At 35.9% G+C, this 20,689-nt stretch overlaps 1 protein-coding gene across 1 annotated transcript in view; it reads right to left on the bottom strand.

The window, feature by feature from the left end:
* Window positions 1–7,251: 7,251 nt before the first annotated feature.
* The window catches only part of Swt1 (SWT1 RNA endoribonuclease homolog), a 97,016-nt gene continuing 83,578 nt past the window's right edge, over window positions 7,252–20,689 (bottom strand). The window contains 4 exon segments of the mRNA XM_087194432.1: window positions 7,252–7,464; window positions 7,466–7,556; window positions 15,237–15,301; window positions 19,645–19,711. Coding sequence (XP_087050558.1) covers window positions 7,426–7,464; window positions 7,466–7,556; window positions 15,237–15,301; window positions 19,645–19,711 — 262 coding nt within the window. The 3' untranslated portion in view covers window positions 7,252–7,425.

Genomic DNA, 20,689 nt, shown 5'->3' with positions numbered 1-20,689 from the left:
TTTAACAAAACCTACAGAACTGGAGAAAGAATTTTTCTGTAGCTTAACCAAAAATGCTAAATCATCAGAGAAGCAGGCTTAAAAAGGATATGTCCCTTTTTTACCTCTCTAGTAATCACAATTGAGGAGGCATTGTCACTGACCCTGCAGGCCATAACCATTAGTCTAGCAGAGTACCAAAGGCTATGAGAAAGGATTGAATGGGGGGGCGGGGGAGGAATGTCTACTGAAGTTGAAGTTGGTTTGCAGTTAGGAACATTGAACCAAGCTAGTAGCTCAGAGTTAAGTGCCCGCTTGCCAGGTTTCTGACTGGTTATTCTCAAGAATCTGTCCTCAGTATTTCAATAATTGAACGAAATCAAGACATTTACATAAATCATTGGGATCTTGTACCATTACATGAGTATGTTGGTTCTTATTTTTCCCCCTTCCCCTGCCCTCCCCTCACCCCCTGCACTCCTCCCCACTTGCAAAGATCCTGTTTCCATTTTTTTCCCTTTCTCATTTTTTCCCTTCCCCTCCCACGTCCCCTGCCCCCGTAGACCTTTACTTCCTATTACACAATATCAATTACACATCTTAAAAATTAAAATATCAAGACCCAGGAGGCATTACCACAGATTTTACAGAATTTAAAAGGATATAGAGGGGCTGGGGATTTAGCTCAGTGGTTTCGCTGCCTGCTGCATAAGCGCAAGGACCAGAGTTCGATCCCCAGTACCAAAAAAAAAAAGGATATAGAAAGCGTATTTCAAAACTGTTTTGAAATAAATTTGACAACTTCCTAAGAAGTACCTTGCAAGACAAATTAATGAAACTAACTCTGGAAGAAATATAAAATTTGAATAGCACCTATTAAAGTATACTCCTGGCTTGAAAACCTACCTATATGATGACAGGCTCGTATACTTTTTAACTGATAAATTATATCAAACATTTAAAGCAGATAAAAGAAGGAACACTTCTCCCCTCATTTTAGGAAATTAACATTGTGCTAATCCTAAAACTGGATAAAGATAATAGAAGAAAAAAGTATGACATAGACAGAAATTTGGTTCAGCTTTGGGAGATCCACCCCCAAAAGTCATCATTTTAACAGAGGAAAGGAAAAAGCCATATGATCCTGTCACTAGTTGGAAAAAAAGTATTGGACTAAATTCCACAGCTGTTCATGGTAAAAGCTATCAGGAGATTAGAAGTAGAACAGAACCTTCTCAAAAGACTAAAGACATGTACTCCGTACTTCCAGTGAGAACGCCTTATGTGAATGGAGAAGATAACAATGCTTCTTCCTTAAGGTGGGGAACAAGGGCAGATACGCTTACTCTTTATCTGTCCATTAAACTTTGAAACCTAGTCCCCACCAAAATAGTCTGGCAATAAAAATGACACGATTAGGATAGGATTGGCAAGGTAGAAGCAAAATCTTTATATGTAGATGAAATGATCTACAGAGAAAATACTAAGAAATCTCTAGGAGCCCCTAGAACTTGTATTTGAATTTAGCAGGATTAGCAAATACAAGGTATATATAACAATTCAGGTCTGTGTATATTTGCTATAAATGAATTGGATATTGAAATTTAAAAGTTATGTAGGAGTACAAAGGACCTAGAAAAGTTAAAAAAAAAGTGTTGGAAGATGTTTAGTACCTAATTTTAAGACTTCTTCTAAAGCTACAGTAATCAAGGCACTGTTGGTGTAAGGAAAGACATATAGATAATTTGAATAAAACAGAATCTAGAAATAGAATCACACATATATGGTCCACTGAGTTTTGAAAGATTATTTAACATTAGCATTTTATAGAATATAAACTCAATTCAAGAGCCAAGGAAGAGTGTTTTCAGCAAACAGCACTAGAACATCTGGTATCCGCATATAAAAAATTAACCTCAACCCTTTATTTCCACACATAGAAATAACTTGAAGGGATCTATGAACCTACATAAGAAAGCCTAGAAGAATGAAACTTTAAGAAGAAATTATAAGGGAAAATTTATGAATTTAGGGTAGGCAAGAACTACCTAGGATACAAAAAACATGATGTATAAAAGAAAAAAATTGATAAATGAGATTCCATCAAGATTTAGAACTTTAAATGACATCATTAAAATGAAAAGTCCTTCAACAGACCATATCTACAATGCATATTACCTATGACCAGAAAAAGAACATTTACAGCTCATTAATAGACAACCCACTTAAAAAGTAGACATAAGATGATAAATAGCCAGTACAGCACAAGGAATGGTGTGCAACTCTAGAATCAGAAAAATACTGATCAGTACAATAACAAGACTGAATTATACACTCATTAGGGAGATGAAGTTAAAAGTTTTAAAAGCCTTGTCATGACTTTTTCTTTTTGTTGGATTCTCCCCCTTTGCGTTTGTCACACCCAATGGATTCATTCTGCTGGGTTTCCTGGGGTTGTGATCCTCATTGTCATTTCCTAGGGTATTGTGTAAAATTTTTTGGAGTGCCAGTTTGGTATTCATGAAGTTCCTGAGGTGCTCTTTATCATGAAATTATCTTATTTCTCCATCAATTTTGAAAGATAGTGTTGCAGGGTACATCAATCTGGGTTGGAGGCTGTTTTCCTCTAGGGCTTGAAATACATCACTCCAAGCTCTTCTTGCCTTGAGGGTTTGCATTGAGAAGTCTGCCGTGATTCTGATGGGCTTTCCTGTGTATGTGACTTGTTTCTTTCTCTCACTGCTTGTAGAATTTTGTTCTTCTGTTGGATTTCTGGAATCCTAACTATTATATGCCTATGTGTAGATTTTTTTTTGATCAAGGCTAGCTGGAGTCCTATATGCCTCAACTTATCTGTATGTGAAGTTCTTTTCCCCTGCTTGGGAATTTTTCTGCCATCACTTCTGTGAGGAGTTTTCTTATGTCATCTGCACTCTCTCCTGTTTCTCCACTGACTCCAATCAGTCTTATGTTATTCTTCTTTGCATCATCTAGCAGCTGCTGGATTGATTTCTCGTGTTCCCTTAAAACTTTAAAGCAATTTTTCTTTTCCTGGTCACTAATTGGAATCTTATCTTCTGTATCTGAAATTCTATCCTCACATTGGTTCATTCTGCTGTGCAGACTTTCAATGGAGTTTTTAATCTCCTAGAAATCTGTTTGCATCTGTTTTATGGATTCCATTTGTTTCCTATGTTGGGATTCTATCATGTTCCTCAGATCCTCTATTTTTTTATGTGTCCTCTCTAGATTTATTAATCATGTCTTGCACCGTGAGCACAATCTTTCCTGTTATCTGAGTAATTATTTCTGATTTCATTTTTCCCAGATCCTCTTTTGTTGCCAGTTCAGAGAGTCTAGGTGGTTAAGTATCAGATTGTTCCATCTCGTTTCCCTTTGGGGTTGCTGTAGGTGATCCAGAAGTCTGTTTTTGAGGCTTATTTATGTGTCTTCTCATTTCCACGGTGGGGGGGGGGGGCGGCGTGCACCCTTCTGGCGCCTGTGCAGCTCACCTTCTCTGCCCTAGGAGTGTGGAGATCAGAATTTTAAAAAAATTTTTATTAGTACATGTTTGCAATACATAAGTTTATAGTCATCTTAGTAGGTATATATACATGACACATCTGGGTTCTTTCATGTTCCCCTTCCGCTCCCCACCCACCTCCCAAACTAGGTCAGAATTTAAAAGGATTCCTGTTGTGTTAGCTTTCTGCAGTCAAGAGAAGATAGCTGAGAACACTTTACAAGAGAAAGGAAATACTTCGGTTCATGGTTTCAGAGGTTGAGATTCATGGTAAGCTGGCTTCATTGCTTTTAAGCCTGCGGTGAGGCAAAAATGTGATTGAAGATAGTGGTGGAAGAAATCCATTCATCTCAGGGCAGCAGGAGGCAGATACAGCACTGGCAAGCTTCCCCTTGCTTTTCCATAGGGCCCTCAGCCTACTGTACCGGATGGTGCCACCCACATTCAGGAAGGGTCTCCTTGGTTTGCTGTACCACATGCAAATCTCTGGAAACCCAAAGACACCCAGAGGTGTGCTTTACTAGGTGTTTCTCAATCCAGTCAAACTGACAAGATTAACCATCACACCTATCTTATGGCCCCACCAAAACAATCTAAAATCCTAAGGTTGGCCAATTATCACTAACAGCCAGATACAAAGAATATACCACTCCATGGATGTAGAGACAGATATTTGTAAAGTAGAAGCATTTAAAACATCAGGAAAGTCAATGGCCAACACTTTGAGGTACTGACTCCAGGTGGTGAATGTTTTTGCGGGGCACAACTCAAGCTGATCTAGTCAAGATGTATTGGTTTGAGTTTACTGAGTGGCTTTTCACTCAACACATGTCACAAATTTGGGCTTTCAAGTCAAACTCTGGCTGGTACAGAATGTTGTATTTCACATTAGTTTGTCAAAAACACTGACCAAAACTTTGAATTAGATACTAGAGATACTGTAGTTCCTGCCCTTAAGGAGTTGAGTTATATTCATTATAGTGGGTAATTTATTAGCAAAATAGCCTCAGAGCCACCAAATAAGAGAGTGACTAGCATGTTCAGTCTCTAAATCACAAGTGTTATAAGCAGAATCACTTCATAAGAGTGGAAGGTGTATTTGGTAGTGAGGATATTCCTTTTGAGGTAAATTTGCTGGGTGTGGTGGCACATGCCTATTATCCCAGCATTTAGGAGGCAGAAGCAGGGGTATCACTGCAAGTTCAAGGCCAGACTGGGCTACATGACCTCAAGGCCAGCCTGAACTACATAGCAAGACCCTGTCTAAAAAAAAAAGTAAATTTATCCCAACCCATAATGGCAAGGAGTGAAAAGGGTTCCAACAGGTGGGTTAAGGAATTATTAAAAACCAGGAATGCAAACACTATAACCTAGGTTCTGAAACCTGAGCGAGACACCATTTAAATAAGCGCATCTACCCAGAAAGGACTTCTGTTCTTCCTTAAGACAATGTTCAAAATATCAAGGAAACAACTTCAAACCTATCCTGTCACCTGGTCTTTCATGTGACAGGAAATGACCCACACTGAGGGACCAGAGATTTAGCTAATTGGTTCCGCCGCCTGAGTTCAATCCCTGGTATTAAAAAAAAAAAAAAAGATCCACACTGAATGTGAAATTAACCTGTGAAGTTCTAATCTGCAGTCACAATTGCCCAGTGTAGGTCCTATCAAGAGGACTCAGTGGAGTACTTCAGCCACTTTTCCTTGACCTTAAATACAGTAAGAGCTGGCTAACTAACTTCCAAACCACAGGATCCTCCATAGGATATCCTACTTTTTGTAAAAGCAAGTTAGGCTAGTAAAATGGCACCAAGTACCTAAGCACGGCATGTTGCTAGAATAACATCATGGATACCTCTCACAGTTATCACTAGCTCCTTGCTATAACAAGATCAAGAGTATTATGTTCAAAGTTCCTCCTCTGGTATGACTGACTCTCCATCAGTCCCTTCTGGTTCACAGCATGCTTATGATAGCTTCTGACCCAATCACATTAGCTACACATATTGAACAACGGAAATCTTAAACTTCAAAGTTCCTTTTTGAAGGACATAATCATTCTTTCACTTATAAAATTACATATGTTCTTTAAGGTGGGGCTTATGATACATGAGTCAAATAAGTTACCACAACCCTGAATGGGAAGCCAGAGACAGAGTAGAAGATGGGAGAAAAAGGACCCCTCAATCCCTGTGTTGGAGAACAAGTACAAAACTAATAAAGTTTAAGATCAAGGAGGGGAAGCTGTGAATGAAAGAAATAAAAACTAAGGGCCAGGGATTCAGCTCAGTGGCACCACACCTGCCTGGCAAGTGCAAGGTCCTGAGTTCGATCCCAGGTACCCAAAAAATAAATAAAAGCTAAAACATTTTAAAACAATGTTTCTAAAGCAAATTAAAGACTAGAAAACTAAAAAAGAACATCTGCACATCTCAAAAAATAAGTTGAAATAAAATGACACAAATTGATGTGGAAAAAGACATACAAAGATAAAGTCCATACAACAACAGAAAATTAAAAGTCATACACATAAGAGTAAAGTATGAGGGCCAGGGATTTAGCTCAGTGGTTTTGCTGCCTGCTGCCCAAGCTCAAGGACCCGAGTTCAATCCCCGGTACCAAAAAAAAAAGAAAAAAAAAAGTAAAGTATGAAAGTGATAGGAATAAAAGGGAATTTCATGAAAGATAAAAGAAAAAAAGATGCAAGCAACGAGGCAGAGCAAAACAAAACTCAGCAACAACTAGAAGAAGCTGGGGGGTGGAGATCTAAGAAGTTCTTTTATGAGGCACATGTAATTTGGGGTCCTCGGAGGACAAGGGAAGAGTGCAGATGCTCTCCTGAAGCTTCCGGGGCACCCAGTGGCCCATGTCCTCAGCAGCACTGAGCCCCACACCTGGTGGTAGCACAGTTTCCTAACATGGCAAACACAAAGCTTAGCAGATTTGACACCAACTACTAATGAACATCCTGAATCAGTTCTCTGTACTGGAGGTCACTTTTATAATCATACCTTATATGCATTTCAGAAACACTGTTTGAAAGTAAAATGAAAAGCAGTAAGTTAATGAAAATAAGTTTATTGCTTTTTAAAAATAAATTAACATTTATAACAAAGCCAAATTTGATTTTATCTAAGTGTTAACAAAAGCCCAATACATTTCAGCAAACAAGGATTTCCAACTTACTGTACAAATAAGTCAATTAAACACTTGTCTTTAGTTAGTGGCAAACATCAGTCACTGCCACCTAATTCCAAAAATTCAGGCTGCTTCGCATTTAAGGGCAATTCAGCACAGGGGTTACCCTTTTCTTCCCTACTAGAAATGCACTGAAAAGTTACAAGCTCAGAGGAGAGGCTTTATACAGGAAGCAGGAGCTGAAGTCAAAATTCTATTACCCTGAGGGAGGTGGGGATGGTAGTGTTATTATTTCTACCACGTCTACTTAAAAAACAACTCTGGACAAGATTTCATTTGTGGAATGTGGTGAACATGGTCAGGTCCTAATTTTTAGGGTTTGGCAGTATCTGGTCACATGCTCATACTCAGGACTGGGACAGATGCTAATACTATACGCAGGGCATTCCTCAGTTGCCACAGTGGCTCCTGCCCTAGGAGGACAAGAGAGATGGCTCTCTTTTCCTTAGAGATGCTGGCTTGGAATTAGGACCAAGATATGAAGGTACTGTCCACTCCAGGAAAGCTGAGTGCACACTTTATTCCATAAAGGATACATTAAGCTTTTTAGAGCATTAATGAGACTGTCAGTAACACAGTCACTTTTTTACCTAGGAAATACTTCTTAAACTTCTCCTGGGTTTGGTTCAAAAGTGGCTAGGTCAAAAATCACTCTGTTACTCATGAAGACAAATGCCTCTAAAGTTAAAAAGGGAATGCAATTTCTCTATAAAGTTACAGCACTTAGGTCCTACAGCTGAAAGTGTCTTCACACCATCCCCTGGTTTTTGGCTCCCATGTACACAGATGCGTTGCACTGCTGCATGGCACATTCCATTTCCACTAGTTGGCGGCATCCAATGGTTAACTTTTCCCTAGGAGAAAAATAAATGTTAAATCACTGCTAGTTGGGTTTCTTTTCTTTTTTGATTGCAAAATAAGAATTCTATTTTTATTGTGTACAATATGATATTCTGTTGATGTTCATGATATTGTGGAATGCTTCAAGTGAGTTGATTATGCATTGCCTCACATACTTATTTTTGTGATAAGAACACTTAAAATCTACTCTTGATTCTAAAAATACAATTCTACTTTTTGAGATAGTCTTCTTCTGTAATCCAAGCTGGCCTCCAACTCACTATCCTCCTGCCTTAGCCTAAAGGGTGCTGGCATTACAGGTGTGTGCCCCCACACTTGGCAAAAACACAATATATTTTTATTAACTAGTTACTAGCTTGTATAATTGCTCTCTTGAACTTATTCCTAACTGAAATTCAGTGTCCTTTGATCAACATCTCAGTTGGTCCTCTATCACTACACCCAACTCCTAGTTACGACCATTCTACTCTCTACTTGTGAGACTTCTACTTTTTAGATTCCACTTAAAAGTGAAATCGTGGTATGTATGTCTTTGCCTGGCTTATTTCACTTAACATAAATAATGCCCCAGTTCATCTATGTTGTTTCAAATCATTTCCTTTTTTTGTTTTTGTTGCTGTTTCAGGCTGTCATATTCGAAGGTGTACATATACCACATATTTTTTATCCATTCCTTAGTTGACAGGCACTTAGGTTGATTCCATGTCTTGACTATTGTGACTAAGGCTATAATGAACACAAGCATGCAGATATCTTTTTAACTTACTGACTCTATTTCTTTGGATATATTAAAATTCTACATATGATGGGATAATGCTGAGATGTGAAATACATTTTTAACGTATGAGAAAATACCAATAATTATGATTTCTTAGCACAGACAAAACAACATGAGGATAAGCACTTAATTGCACAGATTCTTATCCAGTATGGAAAAAACCTTTGCACAATTCTTAAAATTCAGAAATAAGGGTTCCCATGACAGACTGCTGCCAATAAGCAAAGGTGAGTTGCTGATGCATAATTCTTTGTATGGCAGTGGGAGGGCCTGAACAATTTAGTTCCACTTTACTCTCCTAACACAGGAGGGGCTTAGGTTAAGATGTTATCTAACCAATACCATGAAACAGATAGCTTTATTTTGTCTCATCTGGATTCAGAGTTAAAGAGTAGATGGACTAAAGGACACATGAGGAACAGGCATTTAGAAGCAATAAGAAGTTAACAGAGTTGCCACTTTAAAAAAAAAAAAAAAGATTGTTGGCACAAGTTGCCTAGCAGTTAATAAATGTGTATTAGTAACCCTAAACCACAAGTGCAAAAGCAGGAAATAAAGCCTGATATGTTCCATCACAGTTACTTCACCTAAGCCAACAGATTCTCAAAAGGTAATGGGGCCCTACATATTATGGGACATCAATCTGTTTTTAACCTATAAATCTACTAGGAAATTGTCTATATAAGTCCAAGAAGAACACTCAGAGTCTAGTACAGCCTCTAGCACAGGAGGTGTTCAAGAAATAGTAGTCATTTTTACTATTACATTTAGACTCTTATTATTTCCTTGGCTTTTAGAGTGGCCCTGAGCCATGTCCATTGCTGTCAGAGCCACTACGTATTTCCTTCCATTTTCCCTCCCAAGTGATGGATCCCTTCATGTAGGACAAAGGAAGAAGTCAGAACTCAGGATTGAATGAAAGGAAGGAACCAGAATAAATACACATTTTGAGCAACCTCATTTCCTAAGGATATGTGGTTTCTCTGAGACTGACTAAAATCAGATTTTTAGCTTTGAGTTACCCTAGTCTTATTCCAATATTTAAAACTTAAAACTAGTGTTACGTTGCTGCCAATTCCTCACAACTACTTAAAAATTTACTTTTGGAACACAAGAGGTTCAAGTTGGCAGAGATAAAAATGTTTTCTTATAAATTTAAAAATGAAACAAAAAAGGCCAGCCCCTACTTCTGTCCTAGTTATTTATTCCACATGTGAAAAAAATTCCTTCAGTAACTATACTTTTGAATCTATTTCTGTGTCTTTCACTTTCTTTCCCTCTCTAATCCCCTGCATTATGAGGGAAACTCTTATCTCCTCTTTTCATTCCAGTAGCATTTGGTTTCTTTATTCATGAGTCAGTGTTCTGAAAATGGATTACCCACTACAGATTTGTTTCATGCAGCAAGTTATCACTGCTGACTGAGAAAAGTACGACTGGTTATTAGTGATGATAGGAATTCTTGATTTCTTTTTCCCCATGACTTACATGGAAAATGACAACTATTAGATGTGGAGGCACCTTAACAAACCTGCTTGCTACTCTGCATTATCTCCAATGAGTCATCTCACCTGTTGGTGATGGGACACTCACAACTGTGAGAGACACCTTATTACACTTTTGGATATCTAACAGCAAGAAAGTTCTTCCTTTATCTTGGGCCTATAAAAACCATCCAAGTCTGCCCAAATTAAAACAAAAACATCTTTTTTTCTCTGATAATATACAAATACTTTATGTACCCCTTATTGTGTTCCTATTTGTATATTTCCAACAAAACTATCCCAGTTTCTGACCCTTTCTGAATGGAGCTCAAAACTAGGGGGTGATTCTGGTTTTGTAATTAAATGCTGTTTCATGAGATTTCTGCATAACAACAGCCACTGTCTGTCTAAATTTTCCTGTTACAGGCATCAAACTTGATTTGACCAAGTCTGTCATGGTTGCAGTGAATTAACTTCATTCCAATATTTAAGGCAGTTTTTCCAAAATTCTTCCTAAGTACAAGAAGAAAGTCTATATTGGATATTTATTTTACAAATCTCTGAACTTTTCTACTCATTTAACGTGTACATCTCATATGAAAAATGTAACCTATATAATGCAAATATAAAAGCACCATATAATAGTTAATATCACATTCAATCATAAAAGATTGAAAGTAAACCCCTAAGATAAAGAACAACATATGGATGCCTTCTTTCACCACTCCCATTCAAGAGTGTATAGAAAGTTATAGTCAGAGCAATTCACCATGAAAAAGAAATAAAAGGCATCCATATTGGAAATATATAAATTATCTTTATTTGTAGATCCTGAAGAATTCACAATATAGATGTTAGCACTAATGAATTAATTTATCAAAGTTGCAAAGTAAAAGATCAACACAATAAAAAACCAGTCCTATTTCTATACACTGGCAATGAACAAACTAAAGAAACAAAGAAAACAATTTCATCTACACACACACGTAACAGTACTTAGGAGTATATTAAATCAAAGAGACACAGGTGTGTATATTAAAACAAAAGACCAAAAAAATTTGAAGAAGACCAAAATAAGCAGAAAGGGATACTATATTAATTTACTGGAAGATTTAGTAAAATGGTAATATTCTCCAAAATGATCTACAGAGTCAACACAACTCCTACTAAAATCCCAAAAAGCTATTCTTACAGAAATGGAAAAGCTAATCCTAAAATTCATACAGAATTGCAGGGCATCCCCTATCTTGAAAAAGTCAGATGACCAAGGATACAAGTGAACAGGCAGATGAAGAGTTGCACACAGCAAGATATGTGAGAAGGGGCAATAGGCTTCTATGTCCTTTCTGGGTGAGCTATCCTCCAGGCACTTTGGGGTATCCAGCAACCCAAAAGCTCCTAAACCCCAAAGTTTCAGGATTTTTAGAAAGACCTCAATAATGCAGACATGATGATCAATTATTAACTCAATCTCCAGCCCTTCTTCTCCCAGGAGCCCAGCAAGAGTCACTTCATTAAACAAAAGATGCTCCTAAGCACCCAGGATAGTCCAGGGCCATTAAGAGTTCTATGAAGAGGGCCAGGGATTTAGCTCAGTGGCACCACACCTGCCTCGCAAGCTCAAGGTCCTGAGTTAGATCCCTGGTACCAAAAAAAAAGAGTTCTATGAAGTAACAGATCAACATACAGAGAGTTCTACTTCTATACATTAGCAATGAGCAATCAAAAAGCAAACGATGATGAAAGACCAAACCACAGAACAAAAGATGCTCCTACCAACCCTATCTACAAGAGTTTTTGGAGCTCTGTCTCAGGAGGCAGAGGCACAGACATATTTCTTAATACCTCACACTTCCTCATTGCAAAAATGTTGTGTGGTAAACAATCACCTCTTTCACAACACTTCCAAAGATCAAAAACAATGATTAGCCATTTCATATATCTTAAATACTTGTTTTCCTAAACATTCCTATAGGATTCCATCTACATCTATGTTAAGTCCCTCTGTTTTTACCTAAGTCAAAAGGGAAGGGCAGCCCAGGGATGTAGCTAAGTGGTGCCGCACCGGCCTGGCAAGTGCAATGTCCTCAGTTCAAATCCCCATATTGGGAAAAAAAAAAAAAAAAAAAAAGGAAAGGGCACCACCTCTCATCTACTACACTTGGCCTTGTATCTCACATGAATCAATGAAGTCAAAAAAATCTATTTCTCTTTTGGCAGCTTATTTGAAGGTTATGAATTACGATGAATACCACAGTTTAGTATGGAAGGTACTGTTCACTTTAAAAATTAAAAATTGACAAAGAATTTTTCTTTAAAAAAGAGTAGCAAATCCAAATGCTATTAACCAAAAGCTTACTGAGCAGGAACTTCCATCTTTCAATGCATTCAATACATTAAATATATTTCCTTTATCTTCAATATCATCCTTTTGGATGTAAGAGAGAGTTTATTAATTGATTTCATGTTCAAATCCCTGGTGTAGTAAGTGGAAAGGAAAAAAAAAGAGAAAAATAAAATAACTTTGAACACGTAACTTACCCCTCCCCCAAAAACCAAACTAAAACCAAACAAAAAAATTTCAACTATTCAAAAAGCAAGTTGGGCCAGGGATTTAGCTCAGTGGTTCTGCCGCCTGCCTCGCAAGCGCAAGGACCGGAGTTTGATTCCTGGTACCAAAAAAAAAAAAAAAAGGCAAGCTGAAGTCAAAATAATTCTAGACATCTGACTTAAACCAGAGGCTATGACTTCTGTGTTATCTACAGTGAGCTTTTATGCATTCAAAAACATGGCTAAGGATGGAAGACATATTTTTGTTACAAATCTCACATAAATCTTTAATTGTACATTATCAGTAAAAATCTACAAATAAGAATAAAATTCATTCACTGATAGTGAATATTATGATTAGAAATCATTTTCTCCCCCAATTACAATAGATCTATACAGCCCACTGACTTTATATTTTACTTCAAGAAGATCTCAGGCCGGGGATTTAGCTCAGTGGTGCCACCGACAGCCTTGCAAGCACAAGGTCCTGTGGGTTCGATCCCTGGTACCGCAAAAAAAAATTTTTTTTAAAAGAAAATCTCATAGCTGTTTTGTAACATTTGTATATGATTATCAACCCTATGTCTTCAATATTATCAAACATATTTATCAATCTAGAGTTCTAACAGTATAAGCATTTTGATAATTAACTCTGTCCCTAGGCTTGCTTATGAAACTATGTTGCCACACAGGTACTTAAGTTACAAGCAGCAAATGCATTATGGATTAGTGATACAATGGCATATTACACAGCAGGTAAAATACCAAATTTTTTATAGCATTTATGTATTTCTTAGCCATTTAACATGTATAAAACTATGCCACTTTTATTAGTATTCTATCTTTTCTAAAAAATATCTCCTTGATGAAGTTTTTTATGTTATATCTCTAACCTCACTTTTCCCATAGCCGTGTGGCTTTTACTGCCTGATTTTGTAAAATGCAGTGGTCAGGTTTAGGAATGCATATGCGCCCTACCACAAAAGAACTGACTGTAACCAACTAGTACTAGATGCATGGATAAATCTCGACGCTGGATTAAAACAAAACATGAGAGGGAGGAGCTGGAGAGGAACACTGAGGAGTTAAACAAGTTTTTGCTACTCATTAATTTTTTTTTTTCAAAACCTAGGCCTAGAATTGAAAGATAGTCTCATTTGTTCAAATTGCTTTAATAAAACAGATTGAGTAGCTTATAAACAACAGATATTTATTTCTCACAGAAATAGAGCTGAGAAGTTCTAGATGAATGTACTAATAAATCCAGTGTCTGTTGAGGGTCCTCTTCCTAACAGATAGTACCTTCTATGTGTTCTCACATGGCAGAGGGGCTAGGTAGCACCCTGAGGTCTCTTTCATAAAGGAACTAAGCCCATTCTCCAAAGCCCCATTTTCTAATAATACTGTCACATAAGGGATTAGGTTTCAATGCACAAATTTTAGGAGAACAAAAACATTCAGACCAAAGCAAGGACTTCACACTATGCCGCATGTATACAAAAACCAGATTTATAGTATTTTTGTTACATATGAATGCTTTATAAACTAAATTATTTCAAAGAAAGTATACAATATGATATCATTAAGTTCAAAAACAGGCAAAATAAATCAACAGTTTGTTGTACATAATATTTAGTAAAACTATAAAGAAAAAGGTGTGAATTTTAGAGAGATGATGGAAGATGGGATATAGTTAAGAAAAGGATAAAGTTCTATGTTGTAAGCTGAACGGCAGGAACAGGGATAGTTTTTATACCAGTTGCTCTTCAAAACATGGTCTTCAGACCCCAGGAAATCTAAGACTCTTTTGGAGGGACTGCAGCTTTGAAGAGGTCATGGCTATTTTCATAATAAGACTAAGATACTATTTGTCTTTTGATCTGTTCTCCAAAAGGTAAAGAATAGTTTTCTAGCAATGACGTGATTATTGTAACAGACTGAATGCAAAAGCAGGAGAATTCAGCTGTCTTATATTAAGTTAGACATTAAGAGATTCGCAAAACTGTACAATGCTGGGCTGGGGATTTAGCTCAGTGGTTCTCCTGCCTGCCTTGCAAGCACAAGGTCCTGAATTTGATCCCCGGTACAAAAAAAAAACCTACAATCCCAAGGGGCCAGAGATATAGCACAGTGGTGTCAAGCCTGCCTCACAAATGCAAGGTCCTGAGTTTGATCCTCAGTACTGAAAAAAAAAAAAAAAACCAACTATACAATGCCACTTATACAATATATTTCTGGTAAAAACATTTCCATAATAATTATATTTATCTTAACATGTAGCACTGTTGTATTTAAATGAACCAAACATTTTAAAGTTCCCAATTCCAAGTTTTAATACAGTAAATATAGGTAGCTATGATATACATAAAGAAAAGCTCTTTGGGGTCTGTAACAATTTTTAAAATATAATGGAACAAGCATGGTGGCACACACCTGTAATCCCATTACTCTGAGAGGTTGAGGCAGGAGGATCACAAGTTCAAACTCAGCCTGGGCAATTTAGTGAGAACCTGTCTCCAAAAAAGTGGTGGTGATATGGTAAGGGCTGGGGATATATAGCTCAGTGTGAAGGCTCTGGTTCAATTTTCAGTACAAAAACAAAACAAAGCAAAAACAAAAAAAAAATATATATGTATGGGTTTTTAAGTTTTGAGGTCCAAAGTTTGAAAACCACTTTAAACCTTATAGCTGATACACACACAGAGACTTTTTTGTATATAATAAATATTTCATACTAATAAAGGTTTTAAAAGAATCTCAATGTAGTGAAAAGACAAAAAGAACTCTTTACTACCACCAAGTGGTGCTGAATATGGTAAAAACTCGTTACAGTAATGTATCTGCATGCAAATGTGACTCACCGATACTCAGTCTGAGAAACACAATCATAGAGTTCCTGGGCAGTAAATGTGACATGTTTATTTACCTGTAAAGAATCAAAATATAATTATTAAGGTATATTAAATCAAGTAAGTAATATATATATATATATATATATTTTATTTATTTATTTATTTTTTTGGTACCGGGGATCAAACTCAGGTCCTTGTGCTTGCACAGCAGGCAGCAAAACCACTGAGCTAAATCCCCTGTCCCCTAATTAAGTAATATATTACAACAGCCCCTATTCTGAAGAAGCAAAATCTCAAGTTTTAGGTATTACCATAAAAAGACTAAAACATTCACTGACTATAATGCTAACATTGAACTAAGTATAAAAATATTGGCCCTGTTGTTTCAAAGTAGAAGTGAGATGGACCTGGATTTAGTAGAAATCTGAATAAACCAGATAATCACTTTGGAGATCAAACAAACAGAAAAAAGCATAATGAGATTATGTTGGAAAGGTCTATCTAATTTAGGAAAAAGGGTGACTAGCAGATATTTCCTAAAAAACTATTTTTCTAATTATTAAGGTCTACATATTTAAGTTTGAATTAATAAATATAATTGAGACATAACAAAATCATAAATACAAAAGTCCATCAGACAAAAACTAGTTGTACAAACACGAAAGATATAGTGAAGAAATCATTTCTTGAAGCTTAGTACTGATATAGGCTGTATTCTATTTATGTCCAAGGAAGAATCTAGAAATAGGAAAAATTCTTTTTAATAAGATAACAAATAGCATAGCAGTGCCTAAATTTTCAAAATTTGGAACTAGTGGAGGGAAACTCGAGACTATTTTCCATTTGACTTACTTTTTTAAATGGTTGAAATATTACTAGATGGCATGATATTTTGGTGAGGAAAATACCTATTCTGATTTAATTAACACTACAAATTCAAGTCTTCTACAGAGTTCATAGTATTGCTTATCTGCAAAAATTCCATGACCTTTAATGTTTTGTTTTTGGGGGTTTTTTTTGGTACCGGGGATCGAACTCAGGACCTTGTGCTTGCAACACAGGCGCCAGAACCACTGAGCTAAATCCCCAGCCCTGACCTTTAATGTTTTCACATGAAGTACACCATACAGGTCAAGAAAATATTTCATTTACTGAAAGTTAAAGTGTCTATAGTTTTTAAGTATATTTTAGGAATGAGGTGTGGAACAGAGGTAGAGTGAGTTCAACCCACACCACACACAAAAAAGTATGTGTACATATATATGTGTGTGTGCATGCATGTTCATATATACACACAAAAATACTTTAAATGAATATAATCCTATACTTTGCTTAACATTTGGATTAAATGTTTATATAATTATTTAATAATACAAATCATATTTAATATTATTTATTCAATGATTTATAAAATTGATATAAAGTATAATTTTATAGTTTAATATTTTATTTTTAATACTTTATTTTTAAAATATACTAAAATACACATTAAACATTAAAGTACCAAGTCTAGTCCCTACTTCTTTACATGTTCTGCCCTTGTCCTAAGAGTCCTTGATATTTTTATTATTGCCCTACATGCCAAGACCTACAATGTATCCAAACTTAGGCCATCAAATGTCAACACATCACACACATCTGCTCAGAGGATAACTGAGAATAGTCTGTTTTCTGCTAACCACTGACATGATTTTGAACCTGATTAGGAATATAAAATAGTTCCTTAAGTTTTTAACAGATATTTCTTTTAAAAACATCAAGCTTTATCTTTAGTTTTAAAAGCAACCATTCACATTCACTTAAGATATTTATCCCTGAACACAGTATAAAGGTGATATAGCTCCAGTCTATATAAGAGGACTTAAAAAGTAATGGTTAATTTACTAATAAAGAAAACTGAAGCACAAAAATCCATGACAGATCTAGCCTGAAATATTTTGTTCTATCATAATCATTAATTTTGACTATTAAAACAGCTTTTCTTACTCATACTAGGACCTTTTAAATTATACAGTTAAATATCATCTATCTCCATGCTTAAACGCACAATTTTAATTTCTAAGAAACAAATAGCTAAAAGTTGTTTTTGATGGTAAACATTAGACTTGTGACTATAAAAATGGATTGTGGAACTGGTCGTGTTACCCTTTTCAGTTGTAGTATTTACAATGAAAGCCAAATATTAGAAATGGTTAAATTATTTATAATTATTGAAAAATTCAAGAATGAAAGGCAAAGTACAAAAATATTCAAACTTTTAAAAAGATTTAGATGGTTTTATCACTTTTCATGTGACAAATGTCTCCACTGTAGTAATTGGTGTAGGAAAAGAAATTATGCTAAGGGAAATTAATTTTAAAATCTGAGAATCAAATCCAAATATTCTTTTTTTTTTTTGGTACCAGGGATCTAACTCAGAACCTTGTCCTTGCGAGGCAGGCACTGGAACCACTGAGCTAAATCCCCGGCCCCTCCAAATATTCTTATACCTATTAAGTTAGGTATTTTCTTCCAATAGTCTTAGCAATAGGAAGTACTAGATCCCCAAAGATCTACTTACCCTTTAAGTTTTCCAGTATACATGATTTTTAAAACTGTCCTATTATTTCCACAAATATATTTTTGTTAGACCTACTGTCTCAAATAAAAATTCAGAAAGTAGGGCCCAGGATCTAGCTCAGTGATTCCACCGCCTGCCTCACAAGTGCTAGGTCCCAAGTTCGATCCCAGGTACCAAAAAAACAAACAAACAAATAATTCAGAAAGTATTCTGAAATATGTATCGTCTCAAAAGAAGAAACACTCTCAATAATCACATAATATGGTTAGAAAGTATTAAAGGTGATTTTTACAAAGTACATGTGAATAGCATTCTTTGCTTAAATAAAAACAGGTAATAATGACTGAAGAGTTACTCTATACTTGGTTCCATTTGGAACTCTTTACATACATTACTAAGTCTTCAAAGAATACCTACAATTTATCTATTTTTGTTATTCCTTTTCCACAGATGAAGAAACCAAGACAAAGAGTCTTCAGTCTTCCTAAAATATATAGTTAGTAAGTAGAACAACAAACATTTGGAAACAGGTAGTTTGATCTCAACTCCTGGGTCCTTAATCACCAGATTCTTTTTTTTTTTTTTTGGTTCCGGGGATTGAACTCAGGACCTTGCGCGTTCGAGGCAGGCAGAGGAACCCACTGAGCAAAATCCCTGGCCCCTTAATCATCAGATTCTTAATAGAACACATGGCACATCAAAAGTTAAATGAAGAGCTAACTACAAATAAAAGAAGTATATTTAAAGGAGTTTGACTCCATAAAAATGTGAGACTAAGCCGGGCATGGTGACACACACCTGTAATCCAGCACTGTAAGAGGCTGAAACAGAAGGATCACCAGCCTGAGCTACATAATGAGTTCAAGGCCAGCCTGAACTACAAAGTGAAACCTATTTAAAAAACCAAGTGAGACTGAGTATGTGTCACATCTTCAACTGAGAGGACGAAAATACAGAAAATAGGCAAAAAGCTTTAGATCACCAGAAATCAAAATCCAACCGGAGTATTTTCCTTAGGTCAGCAATGATGGGGAAAGCATGCACGTTAATTTACAAAACACAATGCAGCCTCATTCCAGCTCTAGCTCCAAGGCCAATGTTGTTGCTATAGAGGAAACTAAATTATAGCCTTCCTTTCCAATAACCAGTGGTTCTCAACCAGAGATGGCACTTCCTCTCTGGGGGCTGTCTTGAATATGTGAGTTGAGTAGGGTGGTGGAATATTGTGGTTCTCACAATGAATGACACAGCTACAGGCATGTGGTATCCAAGAAGCATGGATGTTAAACATCCTGCAGTACCTTACAGAAGGAAAAAATGACCTGTCCAAAATCCCAATAGATGCCCAAGGAGGAACATTTCTGTGTGTGGTAAAGGTGTGTTATTTCAGAACTCTATTGTTGCTTTACTTAAAGAATAAAATTTTTAAAAGTGAATGACACTGCTAGGGAGCAGGGAAGAATAAGGAGATGAAGTCAAAGGCCAGAAAGTTTCAGATGAGCAAGTCTAGAGAACTAATGCACAACATGGAGACTATAATTAAAATAGTATTGTATTTAGGATTTTTGTCAAGAGTAGATTTTAGGTGCTTTTGCTACACCAAAAAGGGTGACTGTATGAGGTGATAGATATGTTAATTTACTTGAAATGTTGCACTATCTATATAAAACATCATGTTGTACATCCTAAATACATACAAAAGGGAAAAAGCAAATACATCACTGGCAAACTTCTACGACATTCAAGAATTTAAATACCACTAAAAAGGCATTCATTATGTTTTAGAGCTCCAACTATATTTATATTAAAACTTATTTATAGTAGAAATGTAATAAATATTTAAAAACATTCTCATACCTCATACTTGATTAAGAAGTTATAAAGGGTCTCAATATCTTGATAATTACTGTTAGGGGCCAAAATCCTAAAAAAATAAAATAAAGAGGGGAAATGAATGATTTTACTAACCAATATCTTGAACTTTCTCCCCAAAACATAGGTATATCATTAGAGAAAACTTATTACTTGGTAAGTGCATTCAAAGATTAGTGATCCTTCTTGCTTTTTATCAATTAAAATTTAGAAAACCTTGAATTTATTTCAACAAGAATCAATTTATTAAAGTACTGTGGTTTACTTAAATTGATATATTAATTCTCAAAAAATAGAAATGTGAAGTACATTTACCCTCTGTACCTTTTAAACTGCAAACAAGCTTAAAGACTTCCCAGAGAAAGGTTCAACCAGTCCAAACAGACAAACGAAACTACCAAACACATAAAAGAAATCCTAATAAAAGAGCACAATTAAATTCAAATAAATTGATATATTAATTCTCAAAAATACAAATCTGAAGTACATTTACCCTCTGTACCTTTTAAACTGCAAACAAAGCTTAAAGACTTCCCAGAGAAAGGTTCAACCAGTCCAAACAGACAAATGAAACTACCAAACACATAAAAGAAATCCTAATAAAAGAGCATAATTAAATTCAAATAACATTATTTGAACTATCAGCTTACCTACAAAAAAAAGGAGCAGATTATGTCAACTGATAGAAATAATAATGATTAATAAAAACAACAAATGGTACAGACAAGCCTGGTGGCAGATGCTTGTAATACCAGTGCTCTGGGAGGTTGAGGCAGGAGTATCACAAGCTCAAGCCTGGTCTTGGGCAACTTAGTCACTTAACAAGATTCTGTGTCAAAAGAAAAAATACAAAAGAGCTTAGGGGTGCAGCTCAGGCCAAAGGCCCTGGTTTCAATCCCCCGTACTAAAACAAATAAAAGGCATTTTTCCTTTCAGCAGTACAGTATTTTCTTTTTATACTAAACATATTTTAATCCTTCCAACATGAAGTTCTTTGTTGTTTGTTTGTTTGAAGAAAAAGGAAAGGAAA

The sequence above is a fragment of the Heterocephalus glaber genome, unplaced genomic scaffold (assembly GCF_053883595.1).
Source record: "Heterocephalus glaber isolate CG9 unplaced genomic scaffold, H.glaber_assembly_v1.0 deba00001600, whole genome shotgun sequence".
NCBI lineage: Eukaryota > Metazoa > Chordata > Mammalia > Rodentia > Bathyergidae > Heterocephalus > Heterocephalus glaber.
The sequence above is the reverse complement of the archived record's forward strand: the minus strand, read 5'-3'. Positions and strand labels throughout refer to the sequence as shown.